The sequence below is a fragment of the Stegastes partitus genome, unplaced genomic scaffold, assembly GCF_000690725.1.
Source record: "Stegastes partitus isolate 25-593 unplaced genomic scaffold, Stegastes_partitus-1.0.2 Scaffold1916, whole genome shotgun sequence".
Taxonomy (NCBI): domain Eukaryota; kingdom Metazoa; phylum Chordata; class Actinopteri; family Pomacentridae; genus Stegastes; species Stegastes partitus.
In genome coordinates this window covers 103,458-125,956 of record NW_007579647.1, presented here as the reverse complement: position 1 = coordinate 125,956, position 22,499 = coordinate 103,458, and the positions used below count along the sequence as shown (strand labels likewise).

Here is a 22,499-nt window from a genome sequence, read left to right as displayed (position 1 = left end):
GTGAGACATTTCAGATAGTGGTTGAGAGCTGAAAGTGCTTTGATTTTTTCCATAGACTGTATAAAAGATGGACGTAGCAACCGGCTCTGAAAAATGAAGCCAACCTGGAAGTGTCAAAAACCTGCAGTATCACTACGTCCACTAGCTGCTGGCTCCAAAAAGCCCTGGCTCCCATAGACAAGAATTGGAAAAGAAGTGATCATTTTGGGGGGCAAGGGGCGTGGCTGGCTTGATTGCGAGCAGAAGGCGGTAAATGTGGGCGGGGCAGAGAGGGCCCGCCTCTCAATCCGTCTGACCAATCGCTGCTCCTATGGCTCCGCCCCCCTTCGACGATTTTTGCATCACTGGCTCTAAAAATCCAAGATGTCAACCAGGAAGTAGCGAAACCCTGGCTTCATTTTCTCAGTGCAGAAACCAACGGGTGACGTCATGGTAGCTACGTCCATGTTTTGTACATTCTACGATTTTTTCTAAAGCTTTCCCCTGTTTTGTGGGCATCAATTAGCTTCATTATCAAATCCACAGTTCCGTTCGTGGCTGTTGAGTGCTGCCACAAAGGTCTGAAGAGAATATCCTAAACTTAGCTGTTACTTCCTCATTCTTGACCTGCCTTACAAGTTCTAATGATCCAATTTAAGGATAATGAGTGAAGATAAACCCGACACATCACAGCAGAAGGATGCACAAATTTGGCACAAGTGTTGAATTTACTTTTTTCTTGAGCGCAAAAATGTATGAAATGTGTAATTTCTCCATGACTGCCTGGACTCTTGATTAAAAGGTGCAGCATCATGTCTCGACAGTATATAATAATTTTGTGTTTTAGGCCCCACTAAAACACAACAAAAGGTCTATAGAGCAACAAAATAAATGTTGGACTTGGTCACAACTGCTGCTGCATCACATTTGTTTGAGGGATTAACAACTTCTCTCAGGCCAGGATTATATTACTGCAGTGTACAGCATCGGTACATAAAGCTAAAAATCTTACAGATACGCTGCGTACGGATGCAACAGAAGATTGATTAAACACTGCAAAAAAAAAGTTGCCCGGGGCATGGGAACAGGTATTACTTTTCAGAAAGGTGTGACGGATGACCTGCCTTTGAGATTAACCATGTCAAACGACACCTCCACCCAATTAATGCACCGCTGCCACTTCTTCAGCTCGCGTACAGACATCTATATGTCACCTTGTCGGAGCATACGGCGCTGATACTCTGTCAGCAAGCGTTGATCAATGTTCAAACAGTGGAGTGTACATTACAGAGGAACTGAGAGAGTTCGCTGATTCCCGTGCAGCTCGCTGTAGGGCGCTGACCATTGTTCACAGGGCTGCACAGACGTAAATGCTACACTGGGTAAATGAGCTCTGAGTGCTTCGGCTAACACAGTGTGATCACTACTCAATTTAAAGCGGAGAGAACATCATCCAGATTTACTGAAAATCAATGCGCCCTCTAATAGTCGCCATTTCCATCTTTTCTGAATAATTCCCCCTGGATCTATGTGTTTAGAGTCTGTGATCCCTCAAGGCTTTCTGAATTAGAAGGTTACTCTTTGCAAAAAAAACCCGACAACACTGATTGTTTTGGTCACTTGGGGGCAGTGAAAAAAGCTCAATATTACCTTTTGGTATGTTAAATGCAAATCTGCATCGGGGAGAAATAATTAGTAGAAAACAACCTCAGTATAATTGCCAGCATTTTTTTTTTTTTTTTTTACTCTTCTCGTCTAGCCTTATTTTACTTGTTTCATGTACTTATATCTTATTGCTTTTCGACTTTAAGCGCTGCATTTCTTATTTTTTGTTTGCTTTTTTTTCTGAGCAAGATCCGGCACAAGATTTTCCTTTGGGATAAGCAAAGTTTTATATCTTATTTTACAAAAAATGAACTTGCAAATATTTGAAATTCTGATTAAAGCTGAGGTAGGCAGTATTTTGGGGGCAAAAAATTCCAAGTAACCATTCAGCATATTGTAGTTCAAGTGGTCTGGGAGAGTTCTGTGGATTCTCTCGACTCCTTTTTTAGGCTTTAGAAAATCCAGCCCATGACGGGAGATTTAAACCAATCACAGGGCTTCTCGCCGGCCAAAGCAAACGGTATAAATAGCAAAGGGAGAAAAGGATGTGGTGTCAGGAGGAGTTAGGTGGAGGACTTTTGAGTACGAATCCCAGATGGAACCAGAAATTAATGAATGTTGACATTTAGCTTGACTATTTTTGCAAGATTGTGAATGCAGAGAAAGAGGGGAGACAGAGAGCTGCAGGAGGAGGAGGAGGGCTGTACATCATCAAATTCTGACTTTCCAGAATTCAGCAGCTTTAATTGTGAAGCGTTTGTGCTTTTCTCAGCTTTATATTGACAATAATTTCTTTGGGTTCTGGATGGAGAAATAAAGATGGGGACATTGTGATGGACTTTCTACTATTGTCTTACATTTCAAAGACCAAATGATAAACTGATGAATAAAGAAAACAACTGTCAGATTACCCGACGACCACATGCTGCATACACTTACCATTATGTCAAAATACTGTAAACGCATACTTGAACTGCTTTTGGCTCTCCACCAAGCATCACTTAGAACTGACCAGACCCCGACATAAACTATTAAATACACATCCAATGCTCTGTCTGTGTATCCAAACAGGGCCTCAGGTGTTCAGAATCCGCCTCTGCTGCATGATAATCCTAAAATGTTGTACTTTCACCTTCGAAATCAAAGAATCTGAGCCCCTTGTAGCTACCCAGCAGCATTGTCTGCTCTGTGCCCACCATTAATATTAGAGGTTCTTCACTCCTGACAGCAGCTGCAGTCGCTCGGCCGAGCCATTCCTTTTCTGACAGGGGATGCTGTGAATAAGTAAGTCATCATGCTGTGTCAGAATATTCCTACATCTCTTTCTAAGACGGAGAAGGATTCGCTGTTGTGCTGGATAGTATTTGCAGATGTAATTTATATCTGTGCAAATTAAGTGGAATGCTGTTTTACTTTGTGTGGTTTAAAGGATATTATAATCCAGTACGGTAACCCAAACACACACACACACACACACACACACACAGTAAGTCAGGGAAAGCATCTGCCACCCCCTGGTACAGTCATCAGGAGGATGCGGCTCAAGCAGCTACTGAGATTTGCCAGATATATAAATTGGAGGCGAAAACTGCGTAGCAAGCAATTTTAAAGCTCAGAATGGAATAAGACTAGTTTGCCGCTCTCAGCCAGCACAAATGTCCACCTGCACTTAATGCATCCGTGACATGTACCATTCTGACAGCATACAAAACACATAGCCGACGGTGAAACAATCTGTCCCCGTGGTGTTTGCGTGCAGCCCTGGCGATTTACCCGGCCCCAGTCTCTGGTACCCACTGCTTGGCTTTCACAATCGCTTGAGAGCTCAAGTACATCCAGTCATGCCCGGGCCTGTCTGGACTAACAGAACTGGGACATCTCACAGCACCGTGTTGTGCTCTGGAACCTTGACACAACATGGGGCTGATGCAGACGGACAGTGCAGCGATAACACACAGAGAAAGCATGTGATCGGAGGAAAAAAACATAAACGAATGTAAAGCAGAAAGAAGCGGAGAGTCAGCCGAACCAGAAACCCAAGAGGACAGGAAACGAATGATGTATTTGCAAGATTAAACTTACAGTCTTTAAAAAAAAAAAAAGAAGCTTGGCCCAGTTCTGCAGTAAAATAGGTGCACATTTACGTTTCAGTGAACATTAAGTAAATTAGTCATGTCTGTTTAAAAATGCAATATGCTTCCTGTAATAAGTTCTACCATTGCTAGTATTAATAACAGGTGTAGACATAGAGGTGCTGACACAATAAAACTGATTGAACAAACAGCTTTTTCTGAGCTGTTTCTAATATTTCTAAATATGTAAATATCAGAAATGACTTGCAGTACAACACAAACTAATATATAACCACAAACTGCACCACTGGTTTCACTTAGCTAAAGCACCTTTTTCCTAAAGATGTGTTTTATTTTTTATTTTAAGTAATGAAAGTATGTTTTGTCACCTAACGCAGGTGATATGTGGCCGGTATACAAACTGATGACCTGCTTTAATTTTGGCGTAAATAAAGATGGGCAAAGCCAAACAGGTCTTCAGCAGAATCCAATCATTTTAATCCATGCCAACACTAGATTTGTGAGGTTATACAACAGCCCTTTAAGTCAGAGTAGCATCTCATGTCTGCCTTCTCCCTCTGGACACCGAGCTGAAAACATCAAAACTGAGCCAAGAATGCTGTGCGGCAGCTCAGGTTAATGATCCGTTCCACACTAACTCCTATCTGGCAGCGGTCCCACGACATGAAATGGACCACTCTGGCAGAAACAGAAGCCTCTCATGACAAAGTTTAGATGCCAATGCTATGAGCATTTGCACAAAATAAATTAGAGCAACAATGGAAATGAATCTTGCGGGCACTTGGCAGAATACAGATGCAACTACAGCCAAAGACTGATATAGATTAAGGGTGGGCACTATGAGCTCTACACTCTGGCAGCCAATCACAGCCCGCCTGCCAGTCTATCACTGGGCACGTTAGAAGAAAAACAGTTGTGGTAAATATGTATTCATCACGAAGTTTAGCAGCGTTCCAGTCATCCTCATTCCAACTTGGCTACGAGCCCCGTGGACATCAATGCAGGCAAATCCATCCGTACCATATTTGACTCTACGGGATTCTGCTCTTTATGGGTTGGTCTCCATCAACCAACAGTCATGACGGCAAAAAAAAGCATTTAGGGTGGGATGAGGTAACTTACTTATCCAAGCGGGAGATGATTCGTGACTGAAGTAGACAGCTACTGACACTTCATTTCAGTAGTTATACTGGAAACGAACTAGACACAGATGTTTATTTCGGTGTAATGGCTCCGAGAGCTTCAGACGTCACAACCGATGAAACTCATTAGTGAGTGAAAACAGCCGTGGCCCAGTTCAAGAGAAGACCCGGTGATCAATACTGTGTATGACATCGATTTTTTTTCTTCAGTGAAAGACATTTGTGTTCTCAGTCTGGGATACAAAACCGCTAGAAAACACTCGTCTGCTTTATACTTTAATGACATGTCAACATTTAATGCTACATGCAAACCTGTTTGGACTGACAGGACAACATGTTCATTCAAGATCCAGAAAAAGAGACTGAAGACTGAACTAAAGGAAGAGAGTTTAGGCCCAACTGATACAAGATTTCTGAGGCAGATGCTAATATTTGAGAGTTAAATAATAGTAAACCATATAAAAAATACACACTTTGGTAAGATGTAAAGTTTCCTGACTGCATGGCTGTTGAAAAAAAATCTGTCCAGAGACATCCAGGCAGACTTAAAAACCTGTCAAAGTCCTCAAAACCTTCTTTGTGGTACTTCCTGCTGCAGTTTGCGTCTCCAGGATCACATTTCGCCACGATGACAAACCCACAGACAGACTCACAGGCTCAAAACAACGATCAGCTGCACTTTCTTGCTAAATATTCAATGTCTTAAAACACCTGAATACAGATTCAGTAAGGTTTAGTAGCTTCAGTTTTGTTACAAACAGGCTGCAGATGCAATTAAATCTGCACAGAATTCACGTAAAAAGCTCTGGAAGTGAAATGACAGGGTGATATTAGATGTCAGATGTTGCGGTTCTGCTGTGTAGTGATCCGAGAGTCTCTGCCATCACCTAGTGGTCGAATACAGCCAGAGTGAGCTTCCACCTGCAGCTATGATGAGGCATCTGAAGCATGACAAAGGCTGCTGAGAGCCTCTAGAAAACAAGTTTTGAAAAATCTTACAACGTTCACAATTTCCAGCAGTCTAAGTTATTAATTGGGAAGCATGAAAACGGACATTAATCTTCTGGAGCTCAGCTGCCTCGACACTGTAAATTACCTACTTAACATATTCCAGTCACAATTCCTTGTTCACACCATATGCACCTTAACTAAATACCTGTTGTCTCTTGGCAATAGCAAATGTTCAGACTAATTACATCTTGCCCTGCCTGCTCTGTGTGACCAAATTATGCACAAACAACCCTAATTTGTCACAACAGACAACGGCACAAAACCGACATCCTCGCGTCCAAGTGTGATGATTCAAGTCATCGCAGCATTTAGTTATAATTAAGTGTCAGAAGACGAGTTAGACTAAGTAGTGTTGCCTTTGGCCAACACAAACACACATGGGGACATCCCCGAGGAACAGAATGACAATAGAAACCCAAGGCTTCCTCATGAAAACTCAATGAAAACACCTCATGAAATTTTTAAAAAAAGGAGTCTGGCTCTTGCCACTGTGGCAGACAGAACTGAGAAGTACTGATGCTTCCAGGCTCCTCAAGTCATCAATTGATGTCTCTTTAACTTTCCATCTGTGACGCATCAACACATTTTCGTAGGGATTGCAAAGTAGCCTGTCCGAACCCCCCCCCAGAGTTCATACACAACACGCTGTAATATTAATGTCGCTAAAGAACAGACAATCCTGTGTGAATCTGAAATCCAGTGCTGCTCGCAGAGCTTTGTGTCGAAGCAATTTTAAATTCATGAGAACGATATTTAGCTACCAGAAAGTCTCCCGTCAGCTGCAGTGACAAGAAACATGTCATACTGTAGGTGTTCTCTGGAGTTACTGAAAAGCACACCAAAATAATTTCCCACCTGTCAAACCCAAACAGAAGAGAAAAAACATCACCTCCTCTGTAAACGTTTGAATTTTGATTTGTCAAAAGTCAGAATGTAAATATAATAATAGTTTAAATAAGAAGTTTAGAGCAGAACATAATGAAGGTAGAGATAATTAAAAATTTACAAATGGTAGACTTATTGTTCAATCCACAAAAGTTACTTAAAGATACTGACGTAAACTTCATGATATTGACGAACAGAGATCAGAAAATGTTTTGGCGCTGCTCTTAAGTAGGTGCATCAAAAAGAAGCTTCCCAACAAACATGAAGGCCCCGTTTAGACAGAGCAAAAACGCTGATATCTCAATGCGTTTGGGCCTTTGGTTTACACGTAAAGGAAGCTACGAGTCACCGGAAACGATCATATCTGAAAACTAAGGCTGAAGTGGAGATTTGGAAAAACTCCATCTTTACCTGTAGACAGGAGGAGACGAAGTTTGACGTCACAGAATGCGACACATCAGCATCATATGTGTGCGACCCATGTTTACAGTTTGGCTACGTCCATATACTTGGACTGACAAGTTTACAGTCAATATTTTCAAGTATTTTACTCGTTTTGTCCTCTAAACACCACATTTAGGAGCAGCTCCACTTCTCTGTCGGTCCAAACAAACGACCCTTGCGCCATTATCGTTGAACTAACAGGAAGTTTTCGTTGTTGTGTTTTTTCCAGGATTCTGATTGGCTAGCATGGCTTTAGGCTTCTCGTTACACTGCCCCATATGGGTTGCTAATGGCAGCTCTTAACGACGTGTTTATGCGGGTTTGTGTAAAGGAAAACGATCTGGTGTGAACAATGTTGTTTTTTGAAAACATAGATCCGTTTTTGTGGATACCCGACTATGTGTAAACGTGGCCTAAGTTCTCGTGTTTCTTTTATTAATGGAAAAAAGTCGGTACCAAAAAAAACTTCTCTCAGAAAGGTCAGGACCTTGTTGGCACCTGTGGATATTATCGGACTTTCTGTGGTAATGCATATATAATATTAACTTTAAAAGAATGCAGCATTCGAAAACTGATTTGGACGTTGATTATCACAGCAAAGGCAGAAGCCTCGAGGCATTCGGCTCAGCCTCATTATACTTCTTCCATTTCCTCTGCCCAGGTCCTTATACAACAGCCTATAGCAGCGGATTGATAACGTCTCCTCCTTCCTCCTTTTATTTTTTTTCCTCCTTTCCTTGAATCACTCATTTCAAGTCTGTGAAGTGGGCGTCCTCGCTATTACGCAAGCCGCCACATATCGTCTGCCAGGGTCTGGTGTCTATCAACCCATCTGTCATTTCTCCCTCAATTACACCAGTTCTTCTCTTTACTAAAAGATGGGACGAAGGTGGTGGAAGCTTAACGCCACGACGGTGCCGGTTTGCGGACCTTAACAGGGAAACGCTGAAAATAGAGCTGCTGGATGATGAGTTTAAATGATTCACCAAGCACCTAACTGTAATACTGCGAGGCAGACGGCTAAGTACTGTACGTCCAACTCATTAACATCTCCGCTCAGCTGCGCCTGCCTGAATGATCGTTAAGCCCATCAGTGAACTTATATCTAGAGGAAAATTGAAACTGGTGTCATGCGTAATAAAAAAAAAAGGAGCATATGTTTAAGGAAAGCGACGTAACTGTGCAGGTGGAGATAAATCTGACCTTTGCTTTCTTGACGCTGTTCATGATGTTGCCCAGATCCTCCATGTCCACCACTGAACCAGATTTTCTCTCTCCTGACGGGCCGGACTCGTCTTCGTCACTGCTGGATTCTATCAGTTCCTCCTGAGACAAGTTAAATACAGTTTTAACAGTGGAAATAATGATTCTCAAAAGTACAATAACAATTCAAAACTTGCCAAAGGTGTCGACGTGCAATGCATTTATTCTACGTCGTTATGCCCTCTTGGGTTTCCTGATTAAACAAGAAAACAATGTGCATGTTTATGTTGTTTTCAGGAGGTTTATGCTTCGTGTTTATGCTTGTGGCCACGTGTGCGCGGCGGCGGCGGCGGCAGGACAAAAAAAAGTGGAACAACGGTGGAAAGATAAATCACGACGATGGTCCCCTCGCCACAGTTCTCGGCTCCTCTCGGTTCCGGTTGAATGTCACCTCTGCTGAGTGCACTGAGTGGAGCAGGCAGAGGGGAGGAAGTCTCAGCTAGAGTTGGCTTCGAGGTGCCCGCTACCATGACAACTGATCATCTGTGTGTGCCGTGATGCATATGAAAACTCTCGGTGTGTGTGTGTGTGTGTATACAAAATGCTTGTACTCTTGTGAAATGTGCCATTTCAGAGGCCGGTGGAAGGGAAGAGGGGGAAAAAAATGTTATGTTGAAATGATGGACAGCATTAACGGAAAATGACAAATTTAACAGAAGCTAAACCGAACATTTTATGACACGATGCCAACCTTGAAAACACCCAACAACACCCCTACTACTACTACTACAGAAGGACTTGATGAACTGAGAGTAACACTCCTGAGACTTTTAGAGGCCTTATCTGATTATAATCACATCGTTGGAAGAGTGCAACATGAGGCCACTAGAGCAGCCGGTCTGATAAGAACTTCTTGGACGACTAAAGCACCCTTGTAGCGTCTAAAGACATCATCATGAGCTCGGGGACATTTTCCTTACCAGACATCAGCTGGACACGTTCTCTGTCTTTCTTTATTTGGGTTTCAATTAATTCTCTTTACCTGTTTACTTGCATTCAGCATAAGGGGGACACATTTGGAGTCTATTGCAGAAGTCCACGAACAAACCTTATGATGAGAAGTGTTCTTTATGGAGGGGTCTCAGTTTGGAACATGCTCCCTACCAGCATTAGACAAATTAAAAATAGATATTCCTTTAAGAAGTCACTAAAACTCAAACTGATGAATCACATGTAAATTTTTGTTATGGCAGTTCTGGAACAAATTTTTTTTGGTGCATTTTATTTTCTTTACTCGGTGCTGTGAGTCCGTGATAATTTTTGATTTATTTTTTTTTTTCCCAAAACTTTTCTTGTCTTGATATTAAATTATGCTGTCTCACTGATACTCAGTGATTTTACATTGATGTATTTTTAATGTTGTTTTGTGAATGGACCCCAGGAAGACTCGCAACCACCTTGTGGAAGCTAACGGGGATCCAAATAAAGAATAAAGAAGTAATGCTACAACAACAGATGGGTGACCAATTATAGGAAAAACTAACTTCAAGCGTCCTTAGAAGATGCTTCGCCACTGCATGCCACCAGAAAAGCTTTAAAGCTCTCCACGTCTCTAAACTCTAATAGTAGGGATGACACACCATTCGTCCAAAACAGAAAATAATAATTCTATTAATCCTGAGGAATATTCTCTCATTTGGTGTTTTGATGATGGAGAACGCTGCCTCACACATCAGAGTCCCATCAGGACAGAAATGTTTGATCATAGGATAAAGGTGATCATTCATTGATTTGCAGTACCGCTTCCCTCTCAGGGGACAAACAGACCCAAACAGAACCACCAGATCTCCTCACCGTGGTGGAGGTCGAGGGTGGAGGTTTTACTTTTAATTTGTCACCCATCTGCACGTGTTGTGAAATATCAAAACAAGGCTGTCGATTCGTCTGATGACTCATGCAAGATGAACTAACTGAACAGCTCTGGACCAATCCTGACGAACATCAGCGTGTTTGCTTCGAGTTCTATCGCTACTGAAAAGCGACTCAAACTGTGTCGTGCACCTGTTAAAGCACAACCCAAAAGCTGTTCAAGCAGAGGCACAAAGGTTTTACATCTTGGAATGTAAATGATGATACAGGACAGGTTTTAGGCACTTTCTTTTGAATAGTAAACACTATTTTGTCATAGTGATCAATCTTTACAACATCGACTGACAGTCAGCAGCCTGTTATCAGAAACTACATAAACGCAGAAACAACAGGCTTCGTGTACAGTATTAACTCCGCTGACTTCTGACCTTCTGTCGTCCGTCCTTCTGTCTTCGAACACAGAGTTAACAGGCAGCAAACAACAAGCTGTTGCTGTGAGAACGAGCCAAATGTCATCATGCCTCTCATTAATGATGCGGTTCATTCAGGGCCAAGACATACAAATAATCTGTTTCATTACGCCTATGAGAACATAAATCTTAGAATAGTGAAATTATGCAATTAATATAACTCGATTAGTAATGTCTAATTAGTCAGCTGAGACATAGTCAATAAACATCTGCCCTGATAATATGCTAGATTACTGCTCATTTGCTTTTAGGTCTAAACCCAGCTTTCTGTCGTTACCTCGGAGCTGTTATTCCGTGCAGCAGCTTTCTCCTCCTCCTCCTGTTTTTCTTTCTTCTTGTTCTTGCAGGAGCCTCCCGTCTTGCAGTTCCCACTGCAGCTCTTCTTCTCTCCTCTGGCCAGAGCCTGCAGGCGGTTCAGAAACTTGACCTTCCAAGCCTGAAAGTCTGCCTGGACGCTGCCGTTACGGCTCTTCACCACGTTACTGTCGCCTTCTCCCCTGGTCATGATTCGCATCCCGCTCAGCATCCACAGCCACTTGTCCACGTTTTTACCCACCTGGAGAAGGATGAAGAAAAGTAAGATTTGAAAGTAATCCTTGGACTTTGTACTGGTTTCTGAAAGCTGAGTGAGTTGGGATTTTGATGAGCCTGAGACCTGGAATATATTTCACACTCCTGAGCTGCAGCTGTCAGCCTTGTAGCTCTGGATGTTCTTTGACTACCTGACTGCAAAGCATATCACCAGCAGTCATATGGAACTCAATACGGAAACCATTTCTCACCGTATTATAGTGGCCAACGTAGACAGAGTTTCCAAGACCAAACACTGCATATCTGAGGCCTTTGAGGTAGGTTTTCCCGTATCTGAAGTCAGTGGATGCCTCTTCCAGCCACTTGCAGAACCACTCAGCGTTCTCAGTGGGCTGTCCATCAGTGTAGGAGGCCACAAGAAACACGCAGACCGACTTACTGATGCACTGAACAGAGAGGTAAACACAACAACAGTTAAATAAGAACAGGATACATGTATAAATGTAGAGTGCCTGACAGACAGAAAGACCGTCCAGTTACCTCATGCAGACCAAATGCAGGGATTAGACAAGATTTTTATCGGCCTGTGACAGCTACAGATTACAGTTTTTTCAAAAACTTTTTATTAACAGAGAACTTAATTGAGCGCCCCTACAGCTCACTTAGTTGAGCGGGTGACCCATTAACAGGGGCTATAGTTTCCCGACGCAGCGGTCGTGGGTTCAACTCCCGCTCACGACCATTTGCTGCAGGTCTCTCCCCATTCTTCTCCCGCCTGTCCTGTCTATCTCTTCCACTCTAAAATAAAGGCAAAAAGTCCAATATATAAACAGAGAACTTAATTTATTGGTTTTTGCCAGCTGTGAAGTGCGTTTCAACGATTCCATCCATGCATCTGCTGTACCCGACCTCTCCTGTAGAGAGCTGTGGGGGGCTGGAGAATATCCCAGCTGACACTGAGCAAAGGGCAGGTTACGTCCTGGACAAGCAGGCTGGCTGATGTGTTATTTTCAGGGCCAATACTGATGTGTCTGAAATGCCAAACAAATAGCTGTATTTCCCTGATGGCTGACCAGAGCACTGAGGATCAGCTGCACGCTGAGAGCGACTGGTGCCTGCAGCCAGACCTCCTGTGGAGATTTTCTATCACTAAAAACTGTATCATTGTCCTGTTGAATAAATAGCTTTTTTCGTCCTGCTGTGTGCCAGTCAACCATTCTCCTATTCATCTCTCAATGCGGTGCTGTTTTCATCAGTGCTTTCCTGTTATTTTTTGGGCAGAGCACACTGTGCCTGTGCCTTGCCCACAAAAATAAAAGGAAAACACTGATGAAAATAATCCATCTTCCTTCAGCTGAGCAGGATTAGTGTAACACATTTGTCCTGTTTGTTTGCCGTCTGAAGAATCAAACCAGTGAAAAATGAAGGAGAGGCCGAGATGGAAAATTACACAACTCGGGGCTAATCGTACTGTTTGTTGTCAGGCTTTCAAAATAAAACAGTAATGATTTATTTCACTTTGATTCATTCTGTTCCAATTAAGACCTGCCTCGTGTTGCCAGGTCTTATGTGCTTGCAGCTAGAGATTTAATTAACACTCTAGAGAAACTTCTTAGCTCAGTGTATACAGTGTGCTTATCCTCTTAGCAGAGCCGCAACAATTACCAGATGCATTAATTAGTCACTTTATTTATACAAGGGTTACGTACGGAGGAGCAGCTCTCAGGCTGGCAGGGGTTCAGGTACTTGTTTGAAGACATCCTCAAACTGAGAGCCATTGTTCCTGCAGAGCATTCTTTGTACTTCACTAAACATGGAAGAAGCATCTTCTCTTTGGAGCAAACGTACCTCATCGGCAAGTTGATCATCTGGATCGTAGTCTTTCATGTCAATCACCTCCGCCGGTATTCCCAAAGTCTTCACCTCCTCTGACAGCTCGTTTGCAAACCCCTGAGCAAACAAAAACTCTCATCAGACGCTGCAGATTTTTCATTTTGCCATGTAAGCTACCAGTCCGGTTAGCTTCGACTGAATAGAGCATAACTGCAATCTCACTTTTGTATAAGGTGTTAAATATTTGGTTACACATAACTATGGTTTACTGGTTCTACCCATAAAGACCAATTCATGTTTTCCACATGTCCACGTTTCCACAAGTTTGGATCAATCTGCTACACAAACAGTCCCATTGCCCCTCAAAATCAAACACAGAAAAACACACGGAGCTCCTGTGGATGTTTCTAAAAGGCTCGCTGTGACTTTGCACTTTTGACAGGCTGCAGCAGCAGGTTACAGATTGGACTGTAGCACAGAGCCAGTGGTTGTTCCTGAGGTGTGTGTTGAGGACAGAGGGAAGATGTGGCACGAGGTTTCTGGAGAATTTACAACTTCACACCATGTTTTAGCTCAGTTGGTAGAAAACATTAATAAATCAAAGCACCTCCAAAGTCCAGCAGCGACTACTTCAATCACAACTATTTATGAATGTAGGCATTTATGGATGATGAATTATAAAGGTGTGGATGACCAAGTGTATTCGTAAAGTCTCTGCCCATAACATGCATTGTTTGAAGACCTGTGGACAGTGTGCATGGTCACAAAATGTTGGCTTCATGTCGGTGTCTACAGAGGGGTTCATGTAGTTTTACATAATACAAATCTCTTGTGTTTGTTGACTTCTCAGGATGGAGAGAACGTTTAAGTTGTCAGTAAATAATATAAGCACCTTTGCAGTTCCAGTTTGTGAGCCGTAGAAGATCTTAACTCCCAACACATGGACCTCAGTGTCTCTGTCAGAGCTGTCGTTCTTCTTCTGTTCAGCTTTGCGGACCCAGCTGGCATCTTTAGAGAAGCTTTTCTGCAAACACACAGCGGTTGACAGTCAATGCAAAGGAAAATACACAGTTAGTGAAGCTGCAGATGAAGCTTCCTTTAAATTCAAGATGTTAAAGTTTTGCAGCGTGAGCAGTGCCAGCAGACACTGAGGAAACTTAGAAAAACAAACAGGACAGCAGCTGAGATGACTCACGTTCTTCAGTGCCACCTTCAGGGAGAACCAGATCCCGAACAGCAGTGCAGCAGCTGAATACACGTACAGCCTGTTGTGCCATATCGACATGAGATACTTCTCACTGGGACTGTGGACATCCTGCGAGGCTGCAGGGAGGAAACACAACTGAGTTCTCTGCTTCACACCAGTGATATGAATCCTAAACACACAGCAGGAACGGCTAAATCCAAATCAGAACCACCCAACAACATAGTTAAAGTCCAAACTAATGCTTCCTGCAGCAAATAAAGGGCGGATGAGTGGCTAGCATTACATGCTAACTGTTGATGCTAATTAACCTTAGCTAAAACATGACATAAAGTCCGTTTCCAGTTTCATTAAATATTTAAATAAACTCACCTCTACTATCAGAAGTAGACACCCCACCTGTGAAAACCAAAATAGTTACGAACAAACGTAGCATCGCTGCAAACTGTGGTAGCTAAATTAAACTACACAATCCTCAGCAGCTAGTGCTGCGCGCAACCATATTGTTTTGCCGATGAGGACGCTGGGAAATGTAGTTCTTTGTACGGTGACCGCGTTTCAAAGCAACAGTGTCGTAAAACTAAACAGTGCCTGACCTCATTTCTCCTGTACGGAGTTTATGATTCACATGTTTATTACATTCTGTCGATACCGTGTCGGCTTTACTGTCCAGAAGGGCTCGTTAGGATATTTTGTGTGATATTTAAAGTTGAAATTCTCTGTAAAGTGGAGTATTTTATGAAAGAATTTATAGTAAAAAAACATTACACGACAAAAATAAAATAAAATAAAATATAGCAGGTATTGGCATTTTGAATTTATAACCATCAATAATAAAATATACTGCACTCGAGTGGTCAAGAGTAAACCTATAAGGTTGTGTCTGCCGCTATAAACAGGCTTGCGGCGGTTGCCACACGCTGCCCTCTTGTGGCCAGAGTTGAGAATTGCAACAGCAAATTCGTCAAAACACCGTCAATGCAGACGTAAAATCATATTTCCGTTTCCGGTGAATTCTTTCAACTTACAGGAGGGACCGCGAAAAAAATAAAGCGATCGCACAGACTTACATGCGAGAATAAGACAGCACGATTAGCGTCTAACAGTATTTAGACACATAAGTCACACTGAGAAATGTCGTAGGAATTAATAAATGAATAAGGCAATTAAAGATTTTTTTATTGATCTTAATCTACACTGACATTGTGTTTGTTGGCGAAGAACTGCAGTCTATAGCATGCTAGCTCTTCTGCTTGCTACTTTCAGAACAAAGTTTACTTTTAGTTGGCTAGCAACACGTTAGAAACACATACAAGTCAGACAGTGGCTAATCCTACATCAGCACCATGTAAACAACAACAACAAGATTAACCCGAAAACTAAAGTTACCTCGCGTAAACAAAAGGAAGGTGTATGGCTAAAGACACACGCTAGCCAGCAATGCTACAAACCTTAGCTAAATCAAAACACACATTTAGCTTTCAGTTCTAAGTTGTGCACACAATTTATGAAAACCAAAATAATTACCATCAAGCTCGGCATCCATGAAAACCGTAGTAACAAAATTAAACTAATATTACGGCAAACCGGTATTAAATTTACAATGACAGAGGAAAAGTAGTGTGTTTGCTGCCCCCCTGTGGCCACAAAGTAGAACAGCAGCCTAAAATTAGTAAAGTTCGCGTCAATGCCAAAGGAATAGCATGCTAACACTTCCGCTTCATACTTTCAAAATTGAGGTTGCGTTTATAGGGTCGCGATGAGTAAAATAAGTAATGACCACAAAGCAGACAATAATTAATCATAACTCACCACATAACAAGACGATGGGACCAAAAATCAACCTTGTATTACCGGCAGCAAATAAAAAGCGAAGTGACTGCTAGCAATACATGCTAGCTAGCAATGCTACAAACTGTAAAGATTTATGAAATACTACAATATATAATATATCCACGGGCTTAAAGTCAGACATAATAACAATAGTTCAGGTTAAAACATCTAAAATAAAACTTTACGTATCAGCAATTAGTTCATATCACAGAATAGCAAAATTATTGAGTCAGATAAATTATTTATTAAATCATTTGGTGAATAAATGAAACCTTCAGAGGTTTTTAATTAGCAAGCACATTGTAATTACGTCTAAATGTTATGAATACTATTTGTTTCTACAAAATCGATCTTTACAGACATTTTAGATTGTTTTAATATTTTAAATAGTCAAGTTATAAACTAAAAACGACTAAAGGAAGACAAGAGAGAAAAAAAAGCATGTGACCGGAACTATTGTTTGAGGTCCATGTTTCACACCGGAGCATCATTGAAAACACACTCGAATGGCACCGACGACGCTGTAGTCCGGTTCTTCTTATCAGTAGTGTTTTGGACACAGTTTTGTGTCTTATTGAGCTCAGAAATGTCGATATTTACGCCCACGAACCAGATCCGGCTGACCAACGTGGCGGTGGTTCGGATGAAGAAAGGAGGGAAGCGCTTCGAAATCGCCTGTTACAAAAACAAAGTTATGAGCTGGAGATCAGGAGCGTGAGTAACGTTTACCGCCAACGCCCAGAAAGTGTTACTGAGTTCTGCTTTAATATGTGTTTAATCCACTTATCTGTCAGTTTGCTGCCTCTCTGGGTTCTTCACAGACTCTCAGCCAAAGAAACCAGCCAGAACAAACGACGCTAAATGTCCCAAACTTTGTTGTGTTTCCTCCAGAGAGAAAGACCTGGATGAAGTCCTGCAGACGCACTCTGTCTTCGTTAATGTGTCCAAAGGTCAGGTGGCCAAGAAGGACGATTTGACCAAAGCTTTTGGGACGGATGACCTGACAGAAATCTGTAAACAGGTAAGAAACACCTTCCTTCCTGAACATCAGGTAACCTGAGGCCTGGACAGGATGTGCTTTTGTTTATTGTGTTCATATCTGATGTTTCTTTCAAATGTTTGGCACAGCATTTTAAAAAGGTTGCACATCTTGGGTCGTTTGTAAATTTACACATTCTCCGGTGAATAATTTGCACATTCTTACATATTTCTTGGATTTGCCACTCGTGCTTTTTACTTGAGGTAAAACACCCACTTTATATTGTTTTTGTTGCATTTACTGTCTATTCACTTGCAATACTTCCCGCTGCCTTTTTAAATTCTCTACTTCTTAGCATTTACTTCAATGCAAAAAAAAAAAAACGACAAAAATCCCCACATCAAATTCCTCATCTGTGAAAACCTACTTGGCAATAAAACTGATTCTGATTTGTTGTATTTTTTTAAGATCTTGGCCAAAGGAGAGCTCCAAGTGTCAGACAAGGAAAGGCAGTCGCAGCTGGAGACCATGTTCAGGGACATTGCGACTATTGTGGCGGAGAAGTGTGTGAACCCCGACACCAAGAGGCCGTACACGGTCAACCTGATCGAACGGGCCATGAAGGACATCCACTACTCCGTCAAGGCCAACAAGAGCACCAAGCAGCAGGTGAGGACATGTTTATGCACAGCACAAAGCATCCATCCTCACTAGGGTCGTGGGGGGCTGGAGTCTATCCCAACTGACTCAGGGTGAAGGCAGGTTCACCTGGACAGGTCACCAGTCTATCACAGGGCTACACTTAGAGACAGACAACCAAGCACACTCACATTTACACCTACGGACAATTTAGAATCACCAATTAACCTCAACATGTTTCTGCTCTACGCACGAAATATGTGTTTTGTTTTCTTGATTTTGAAACGTCAGAATCTCTTACCAGTTGGTGAATAATTTTTTTTTACAGATTAAGTCTTGACTCTAAAATGAGAAAATAGATCGTTTTAAAATCTTCCCAGTTTAGACACTGATAGACAAAGTACAGCTACATGTTGTCTTCCTGATTTTAACATCTATCTTATCGGCTATCAGTCAGTAACCGGATGCATTTTGAAGCTAGTTACTCAAAGGTAGTCAGCCTCTCACCTCCGTCTTTGCTGTCACGTCATCCTGTCATAGTTTATTTCCATGTCCAAGAAGTTTCTGGAGCATCAGTGATGCATTTACCGCAGCACCAGAGGTTTTAAGGTGTAAAAAAGTCACTTCTCAGTTCTGTAGAAACTGAGCTGAAAGTGTCAACGTCCCTCCACATTATTCAGGCCTTATTGCAGGAGATCTTTTTGTATGACCTTGACGTATCGATCTGTCGTGTTGTTCTCAGGCTCTGGAGGTGATCCGGCAGCTGAAGGAGACTATGGAGATCCAGAGAGCCCACATGAGGCTGCGCTTGGTGCTGCCAGCCAAAGAGGCCAAGAGGCTGAAGGAGAAGCTGAAGCCGCTTCTGCAGGTGGTGGAGAGCGAAGACTTTGATGAGGAGCTGGAAATGGTGAGGAGTGGCTTCATTTAATATCATGAAGAAATCTGTTATCAAGACTCGATCTGTGCAGTTCAGCTGAAAGCTTTAAAACTGACCAGCCTGCTATCACTGTACTAACTCCGTTTTTGCCCTCTGTTCCTCCTTCATTGTCTCCCTCAGGTGTGTCTGGTGGATCCCGGCTGCTTCAGGGAGATCGATGAGCTGATCCGCTGCGAGACTAAAGGCCGCGGCTCTCTGGAGGTCCTCAGTCTGAAGGATGTGGAGGAGGGAGACGAGAAGCTATAGTCAGTCAGCCGGCCAGTCGGTACCCTGCACCTTATCCACATTAACGCGCTTCACCAGGGCACACAAACCGCAGACCTCTGTAAAAGACTCTATTAATGCTCTGATTCATCCTAACTCCAGGCATTCATGTTGTTTACATGATTAATTTGACAGAGAAAGGGAGTGAAATGGAATGTGTTTCAAAAATAAGCTTCAGCACTTCACTAAAGATCAGTAAAAACGTGTGAGCTGTTTTCACTTTATTTATTCCATTTTTTCTTTTTCTTATTTGAGACAATTAGCAGAACATCCGGAAAAGGTTGTTTCTGTTTTCCTTCAGCTTTTGTGTGCCATGTTGTCAATCTCAGCATCCTGATATTATGGATCATTACTTTAACCAGATAATTTATATTTTCTTTTAATGAACACATTTGCTGTGTAGCAAATAAATATTAAATATTATCGAAAATCTTGTCTTGCGTGTGTTTACTGTGTATTTTTCCTCATATCTCAGTTTTGTCCATTTCCAAGGTCAAACAAAAAACTGTAGTATTCAAACTAGTTTAGTTTAAAGCATGTCTGCCTCTGTTTGTACATATATCGATTATTTTACCATTTATCTCAACAGCATTCAGAAAAGGCTGCAGAACAGTGTTGGTAAATGTTTCTGTAATAGGAACTTTACAAATGAAATGTTTAATACAACCCCAAAGGACGCGCACAATCATTTTCCTTTTCCATTACAAACTGAATAATGAAGAAACATTGATCACAACATTTTTAGAATTTTTTTTATTTGCAAAAGTTTTGTAGGAATCACACAAAACTCCAACATCCAGATGTTACGACTGCAGAAAAATGGAGACAAAACACCTTCACAATCAAACAACTCAAAGAAATGTTGATGCTCAAACTGATTTGAGGCTTTCAGCTCAAAGTAGAGAACTCTAAATCCGACATGTAGGAAATGTGCTTATTGTAAAAACACTTAAGATTCTTTTAAACAGTTGCACAAAAATATTGTGCAGCTGATGTTTTTCTGCTCGAGTTAATCTTTGATTGTGAAATCAGACAAACTGAAGTGTCTGTATGTTGTGTCCTTATGTTTCAGACTTAATATTCCATGAAATACCTGCAAAACACTGATCAGCAAATAGAAATCTGAACAATCCAGCGTCACATCTGTTTATAATTTTACTATAAAGATGCTCTAAAGATTTTGGCTGCTTCCTTTTCATCAAGCACCCATCAAGATTGCTCATGTTATTACCTCAAGTGCTCTGTGATGTTATTAATTAAAACCACTGTAGTGCATGACTTAAGTCAAATAACTCCTGTAAACAAGTGTTCCTTAATCATTTCAGATCCTTTATTCCACAGTGTCCTTTAAGATGTATGTAAAGTTGCATTACTCTAATGTAGGGCAACGTTTTTGTGCAGTACAGCAACAGAAACCGATCGTAGAATCATCGTCACATTTAAGACATTACAATGTGTTGAAATGATCAGGCAGTTGTAAGCCTTCAGTCTCACACAGTTATCAGCAGAATTAGTTCATCCAGTAAAGCCGCAGACACTCAGAAGCATCGTTTTACAGTAAATTTAAATAGTGGCAATTAGAAATGCAGACGTTTGTTAGATTCACAAAACACAGCAAAACAAGATGCAATGTCAAACTTCTACCCGCATCCCTTTTAATAAAACTAATCACAGGAAACAAGGCTTCGTCTGCATGCTCTGATGTTAAGTTCACTCTGAGTTAAACCAGTGCATCATTACTCAACACGTGCAGCCTCAACTGTTACATCTACCCACAGCCATTTCACATATCAATGATTTTCCAGTTCAAACACACACACACACACACACACACACACTCTGTTAAATATTACATCCATGTCAGTCTCAGATGGGCTGTGATCTGCGTTCATACTGGCTGCTCGTGAACGTAGTCCTGTTGATCCTGCTCAGGGGGTGATTAGCCTCCTCCTCTAGGTTCGGATACCTGCTGTCTTCACGCGGCTCCGCTTGGTTCTCAGCAGTGGGGCATCTGGTGGTAAGAAACACCCCGCCGACCAGCATCAGGCCAAAGGAGATCCATCCGAGGTACAAGGCAGGTCCCCAGTCTCTCCTCAGCAGCACAGCGCCCTCCAGTGGCTGACTGGTGTGATGGCACGTCCAGGCTGTGGGAACCAGCAGCAGGATCCCAGACAAAACAAAGAGACCACCAGAAAACACTTTGACCTGTCCGCGTTTAGGGAACCACACCAACCCTACCGCTGCAATCACTGTAGCGAAGGCTCCAGCTCCGATAGCAGACATGATCAGGGCCCTCCAAGTCCGAAAACTTCCAGAAAGAGACATGAGAGACTGATAGAAGGAGCAGTGCAGGCTGCCATCGTTGTTTAAATCCCAGTGATCCCATTCCAGCCACACCCCGTCCCAGTAGGCAGGCAGAGTGGCCGTGGCGTTGTCCAGAGTGCCGCTCACCTTCCACAGGGCCAGGCAGCGTGTCAGGATGGCGCACAGCCACCCGACGACGGCCAGGCCGAGGGCAGCGAGCTCCAGCTGCCGATTCATGACTCCGGCCTGCCTCGTCCTCCTCTTCACTGCAGGCCCGACTGCCTAACCAGAAACAGCTGGCAGCAGAGCGCCGAGGGGTGGGGTGTTATTTCAACGTGTGAGTGCATGTGAGGCAGTGTGTGTGTGTTATCGCCTGTCTGCTTTGCATGTCTGTTCAGAAAGGGGAAACCAGTTCTTTGGTATTCTTGAAAAGAAGGCACGACGTGGCTTCGGCTGGGTGGAGGAGGGAAATCCCTCTGTTTGCTCTGCCATGGTTTCAAAACAATCCCTTTCTCCCAGTTTCTGCATAGAGGGGGGAAAAACAAAGCTTCCACTGTCCTCTGGTGTTTCAGCCACTGGGCCACATTTCTAAGTGGAAACTTGATTTAAATAGCCACATGTTGTGACCGATGTCAGGACTTCTGCTCTCCCAACAGGAGAATCCTTTCGTGGAGTTACTGGCTGCAGAACAGTGACTCAGATTACACATGACGACTCTTGTTTTTATTTTGGATTCTAGGATACTAATCACAAGCACACAAGCTTCTCACATTTTACTAAAAATGGCGACTTAAACATGAATAATGCAATTTTTCCACCGGACACAAACATGCGGGCATTAAGCTACAGGGTTCTGTCCACTGACTCTCTTTGTATAAGGAACACATTCATTCCTCATAAAACTAGTGAAATTCATGAGGGAATTCATGTGGACAGACTGCAGCTATTTCCAGTGTGAGATGTCAGTCATAACTATTAGACACAGAGGGAAACATGTCACATGTATGGAGATCTAATAACGCGATGGCAAATACTTCAAAAGGTCATAAAAATAATAAACGTCTGCAAATGGATTTCACTGATGCCACAGTAGACAGAGTTAAAGTTACTGTATTGCAAATGGTATACAAATTCATGCTAACAAAAGTTATTCTGCAAGCACACCTTTACAGTTTAATACATTTAAACATGTTGCTTTATGTTTTTCAGTAACTACTAGTACATATGAGCTGCATGTATCTGTATATGGCCAATCGTAACATCACAATTCAAAA

At 42.3% G+C, this 22,499-nt stretch overlaps 3 protein-coding genes across 3 annotated transcripts in view; 1 reads left to right on the top strand and 2 right to left on the bottom strand.

The window, feature by feature from the left end:
* tyw1 (tRNA-yW synthesizing protein 1 homolog (S. cerevisiae)) overlaps positions 1-14,773 on the bottom strand; it is a gene marked incomplete at its 3' end in the record, with an annotated part of 35,629 nt that extends 20,856 nt beyond the window's left edge. The window contains exons 1-7 of the mRNA XM_008302984.1: positions 14,642-14,773; positions 14,261-14,388; positions 13,958-14,089; positions 13,081-13,182; positions 11,484-11,678; positions 10,979-11,257; positions 8,363-8,485 (exon numbers count right to left, since the gene is read on the bottom strand). Coding sequence (XP_008301206.1) covers positions 8,363-8,485; positions 10,979-11,257; positions 11,484-11,678; positions 13,081-13,182; positions 13,958-14,089; positions 14,261-14,388; positions 14,642-14,705 — 1,023 coding nt within the window. The remainder of the gene's footprint in view (positions 1-8,362; positions 8,486-10,978; positions 11,258-11,483; positions 11,679-13,080; positions 13,183-13,957; positions 14,090-14,260; positions 14,389-14,641) is intronic.
* Positions 14,774-16,565: 1,792 nt separating this feature from the next.
* On the top strand, positions 16,566-19,355 carry sbds (SBDS ribosome maturation factor). Its single transcript, XM_008302982.1, has 5 exons — positions 16,566-16,816; positions 16,994-17,123; positions 17,550-17,750; positions 18,463-18,627; positions 18,778-19,355. The coding sequence occupies exons 1-5, from the start codon at positions 16,572-16,574 to the stop codon at positions 18,901-18,903; spliced, it is 867 nt and encodes a 288-aa protein (XP_008301204.1). The 5' UTR covers positions 16,566-16,571; the 3' UTR covers positions 18,904-19,355.
* A 301-nt stretch (positions 19,356-19,656) lies between these two features.
* Positions 19,657-21,565, bottom strand: LOC103373161 (claudin-4-like). The gene has a single exon (XM_008302981.1). It carries the CDS (start codon positions 21,460-21,462, stop codon positions 20,788-20,790), a length of 675 nt encoding a protein of 224 aa, XP_008301203.1. The 5' UTR covers positions 21,463-21,565; the 3' UTR covers positions 19,657-20,787.
* Positions 21,566-22,499: the final 934 nt, after the last annotated feature.

Excerpts from the sequence above, each read along its gene's own strand:
- sbds (XM_008302982.1), top strand. The coding sequence starts at position 16,572 with ATGTTTCACACCGGAGCATCATTGAAAACACACTCGAATGGCACCGAC. Across the intron at positions 16,817-16,993 it reads ATGAGCTGGAGATCAGGAGC|AGAGAAAGACCTGGATGAAG; the intron begins GTGAGTAACGTT and ends TGTTTCCTCCAG. Across the intron at positions 17,124-17,549 it reads TGACAGAAATCTGTAAACAG|ATCTTGGCCAAAGGAGAGCT; the intron begins GTAAGAAACACC and ends TATTTTTTTAAG.
- LOC103373161 (XM_008302981.1), bottom strand. The coding sequence starts at position 21,462 with ATGAATCGGCAGCTGGAGCTCGCTGCCCTCGGCCTGGCCGTCGTCGGG.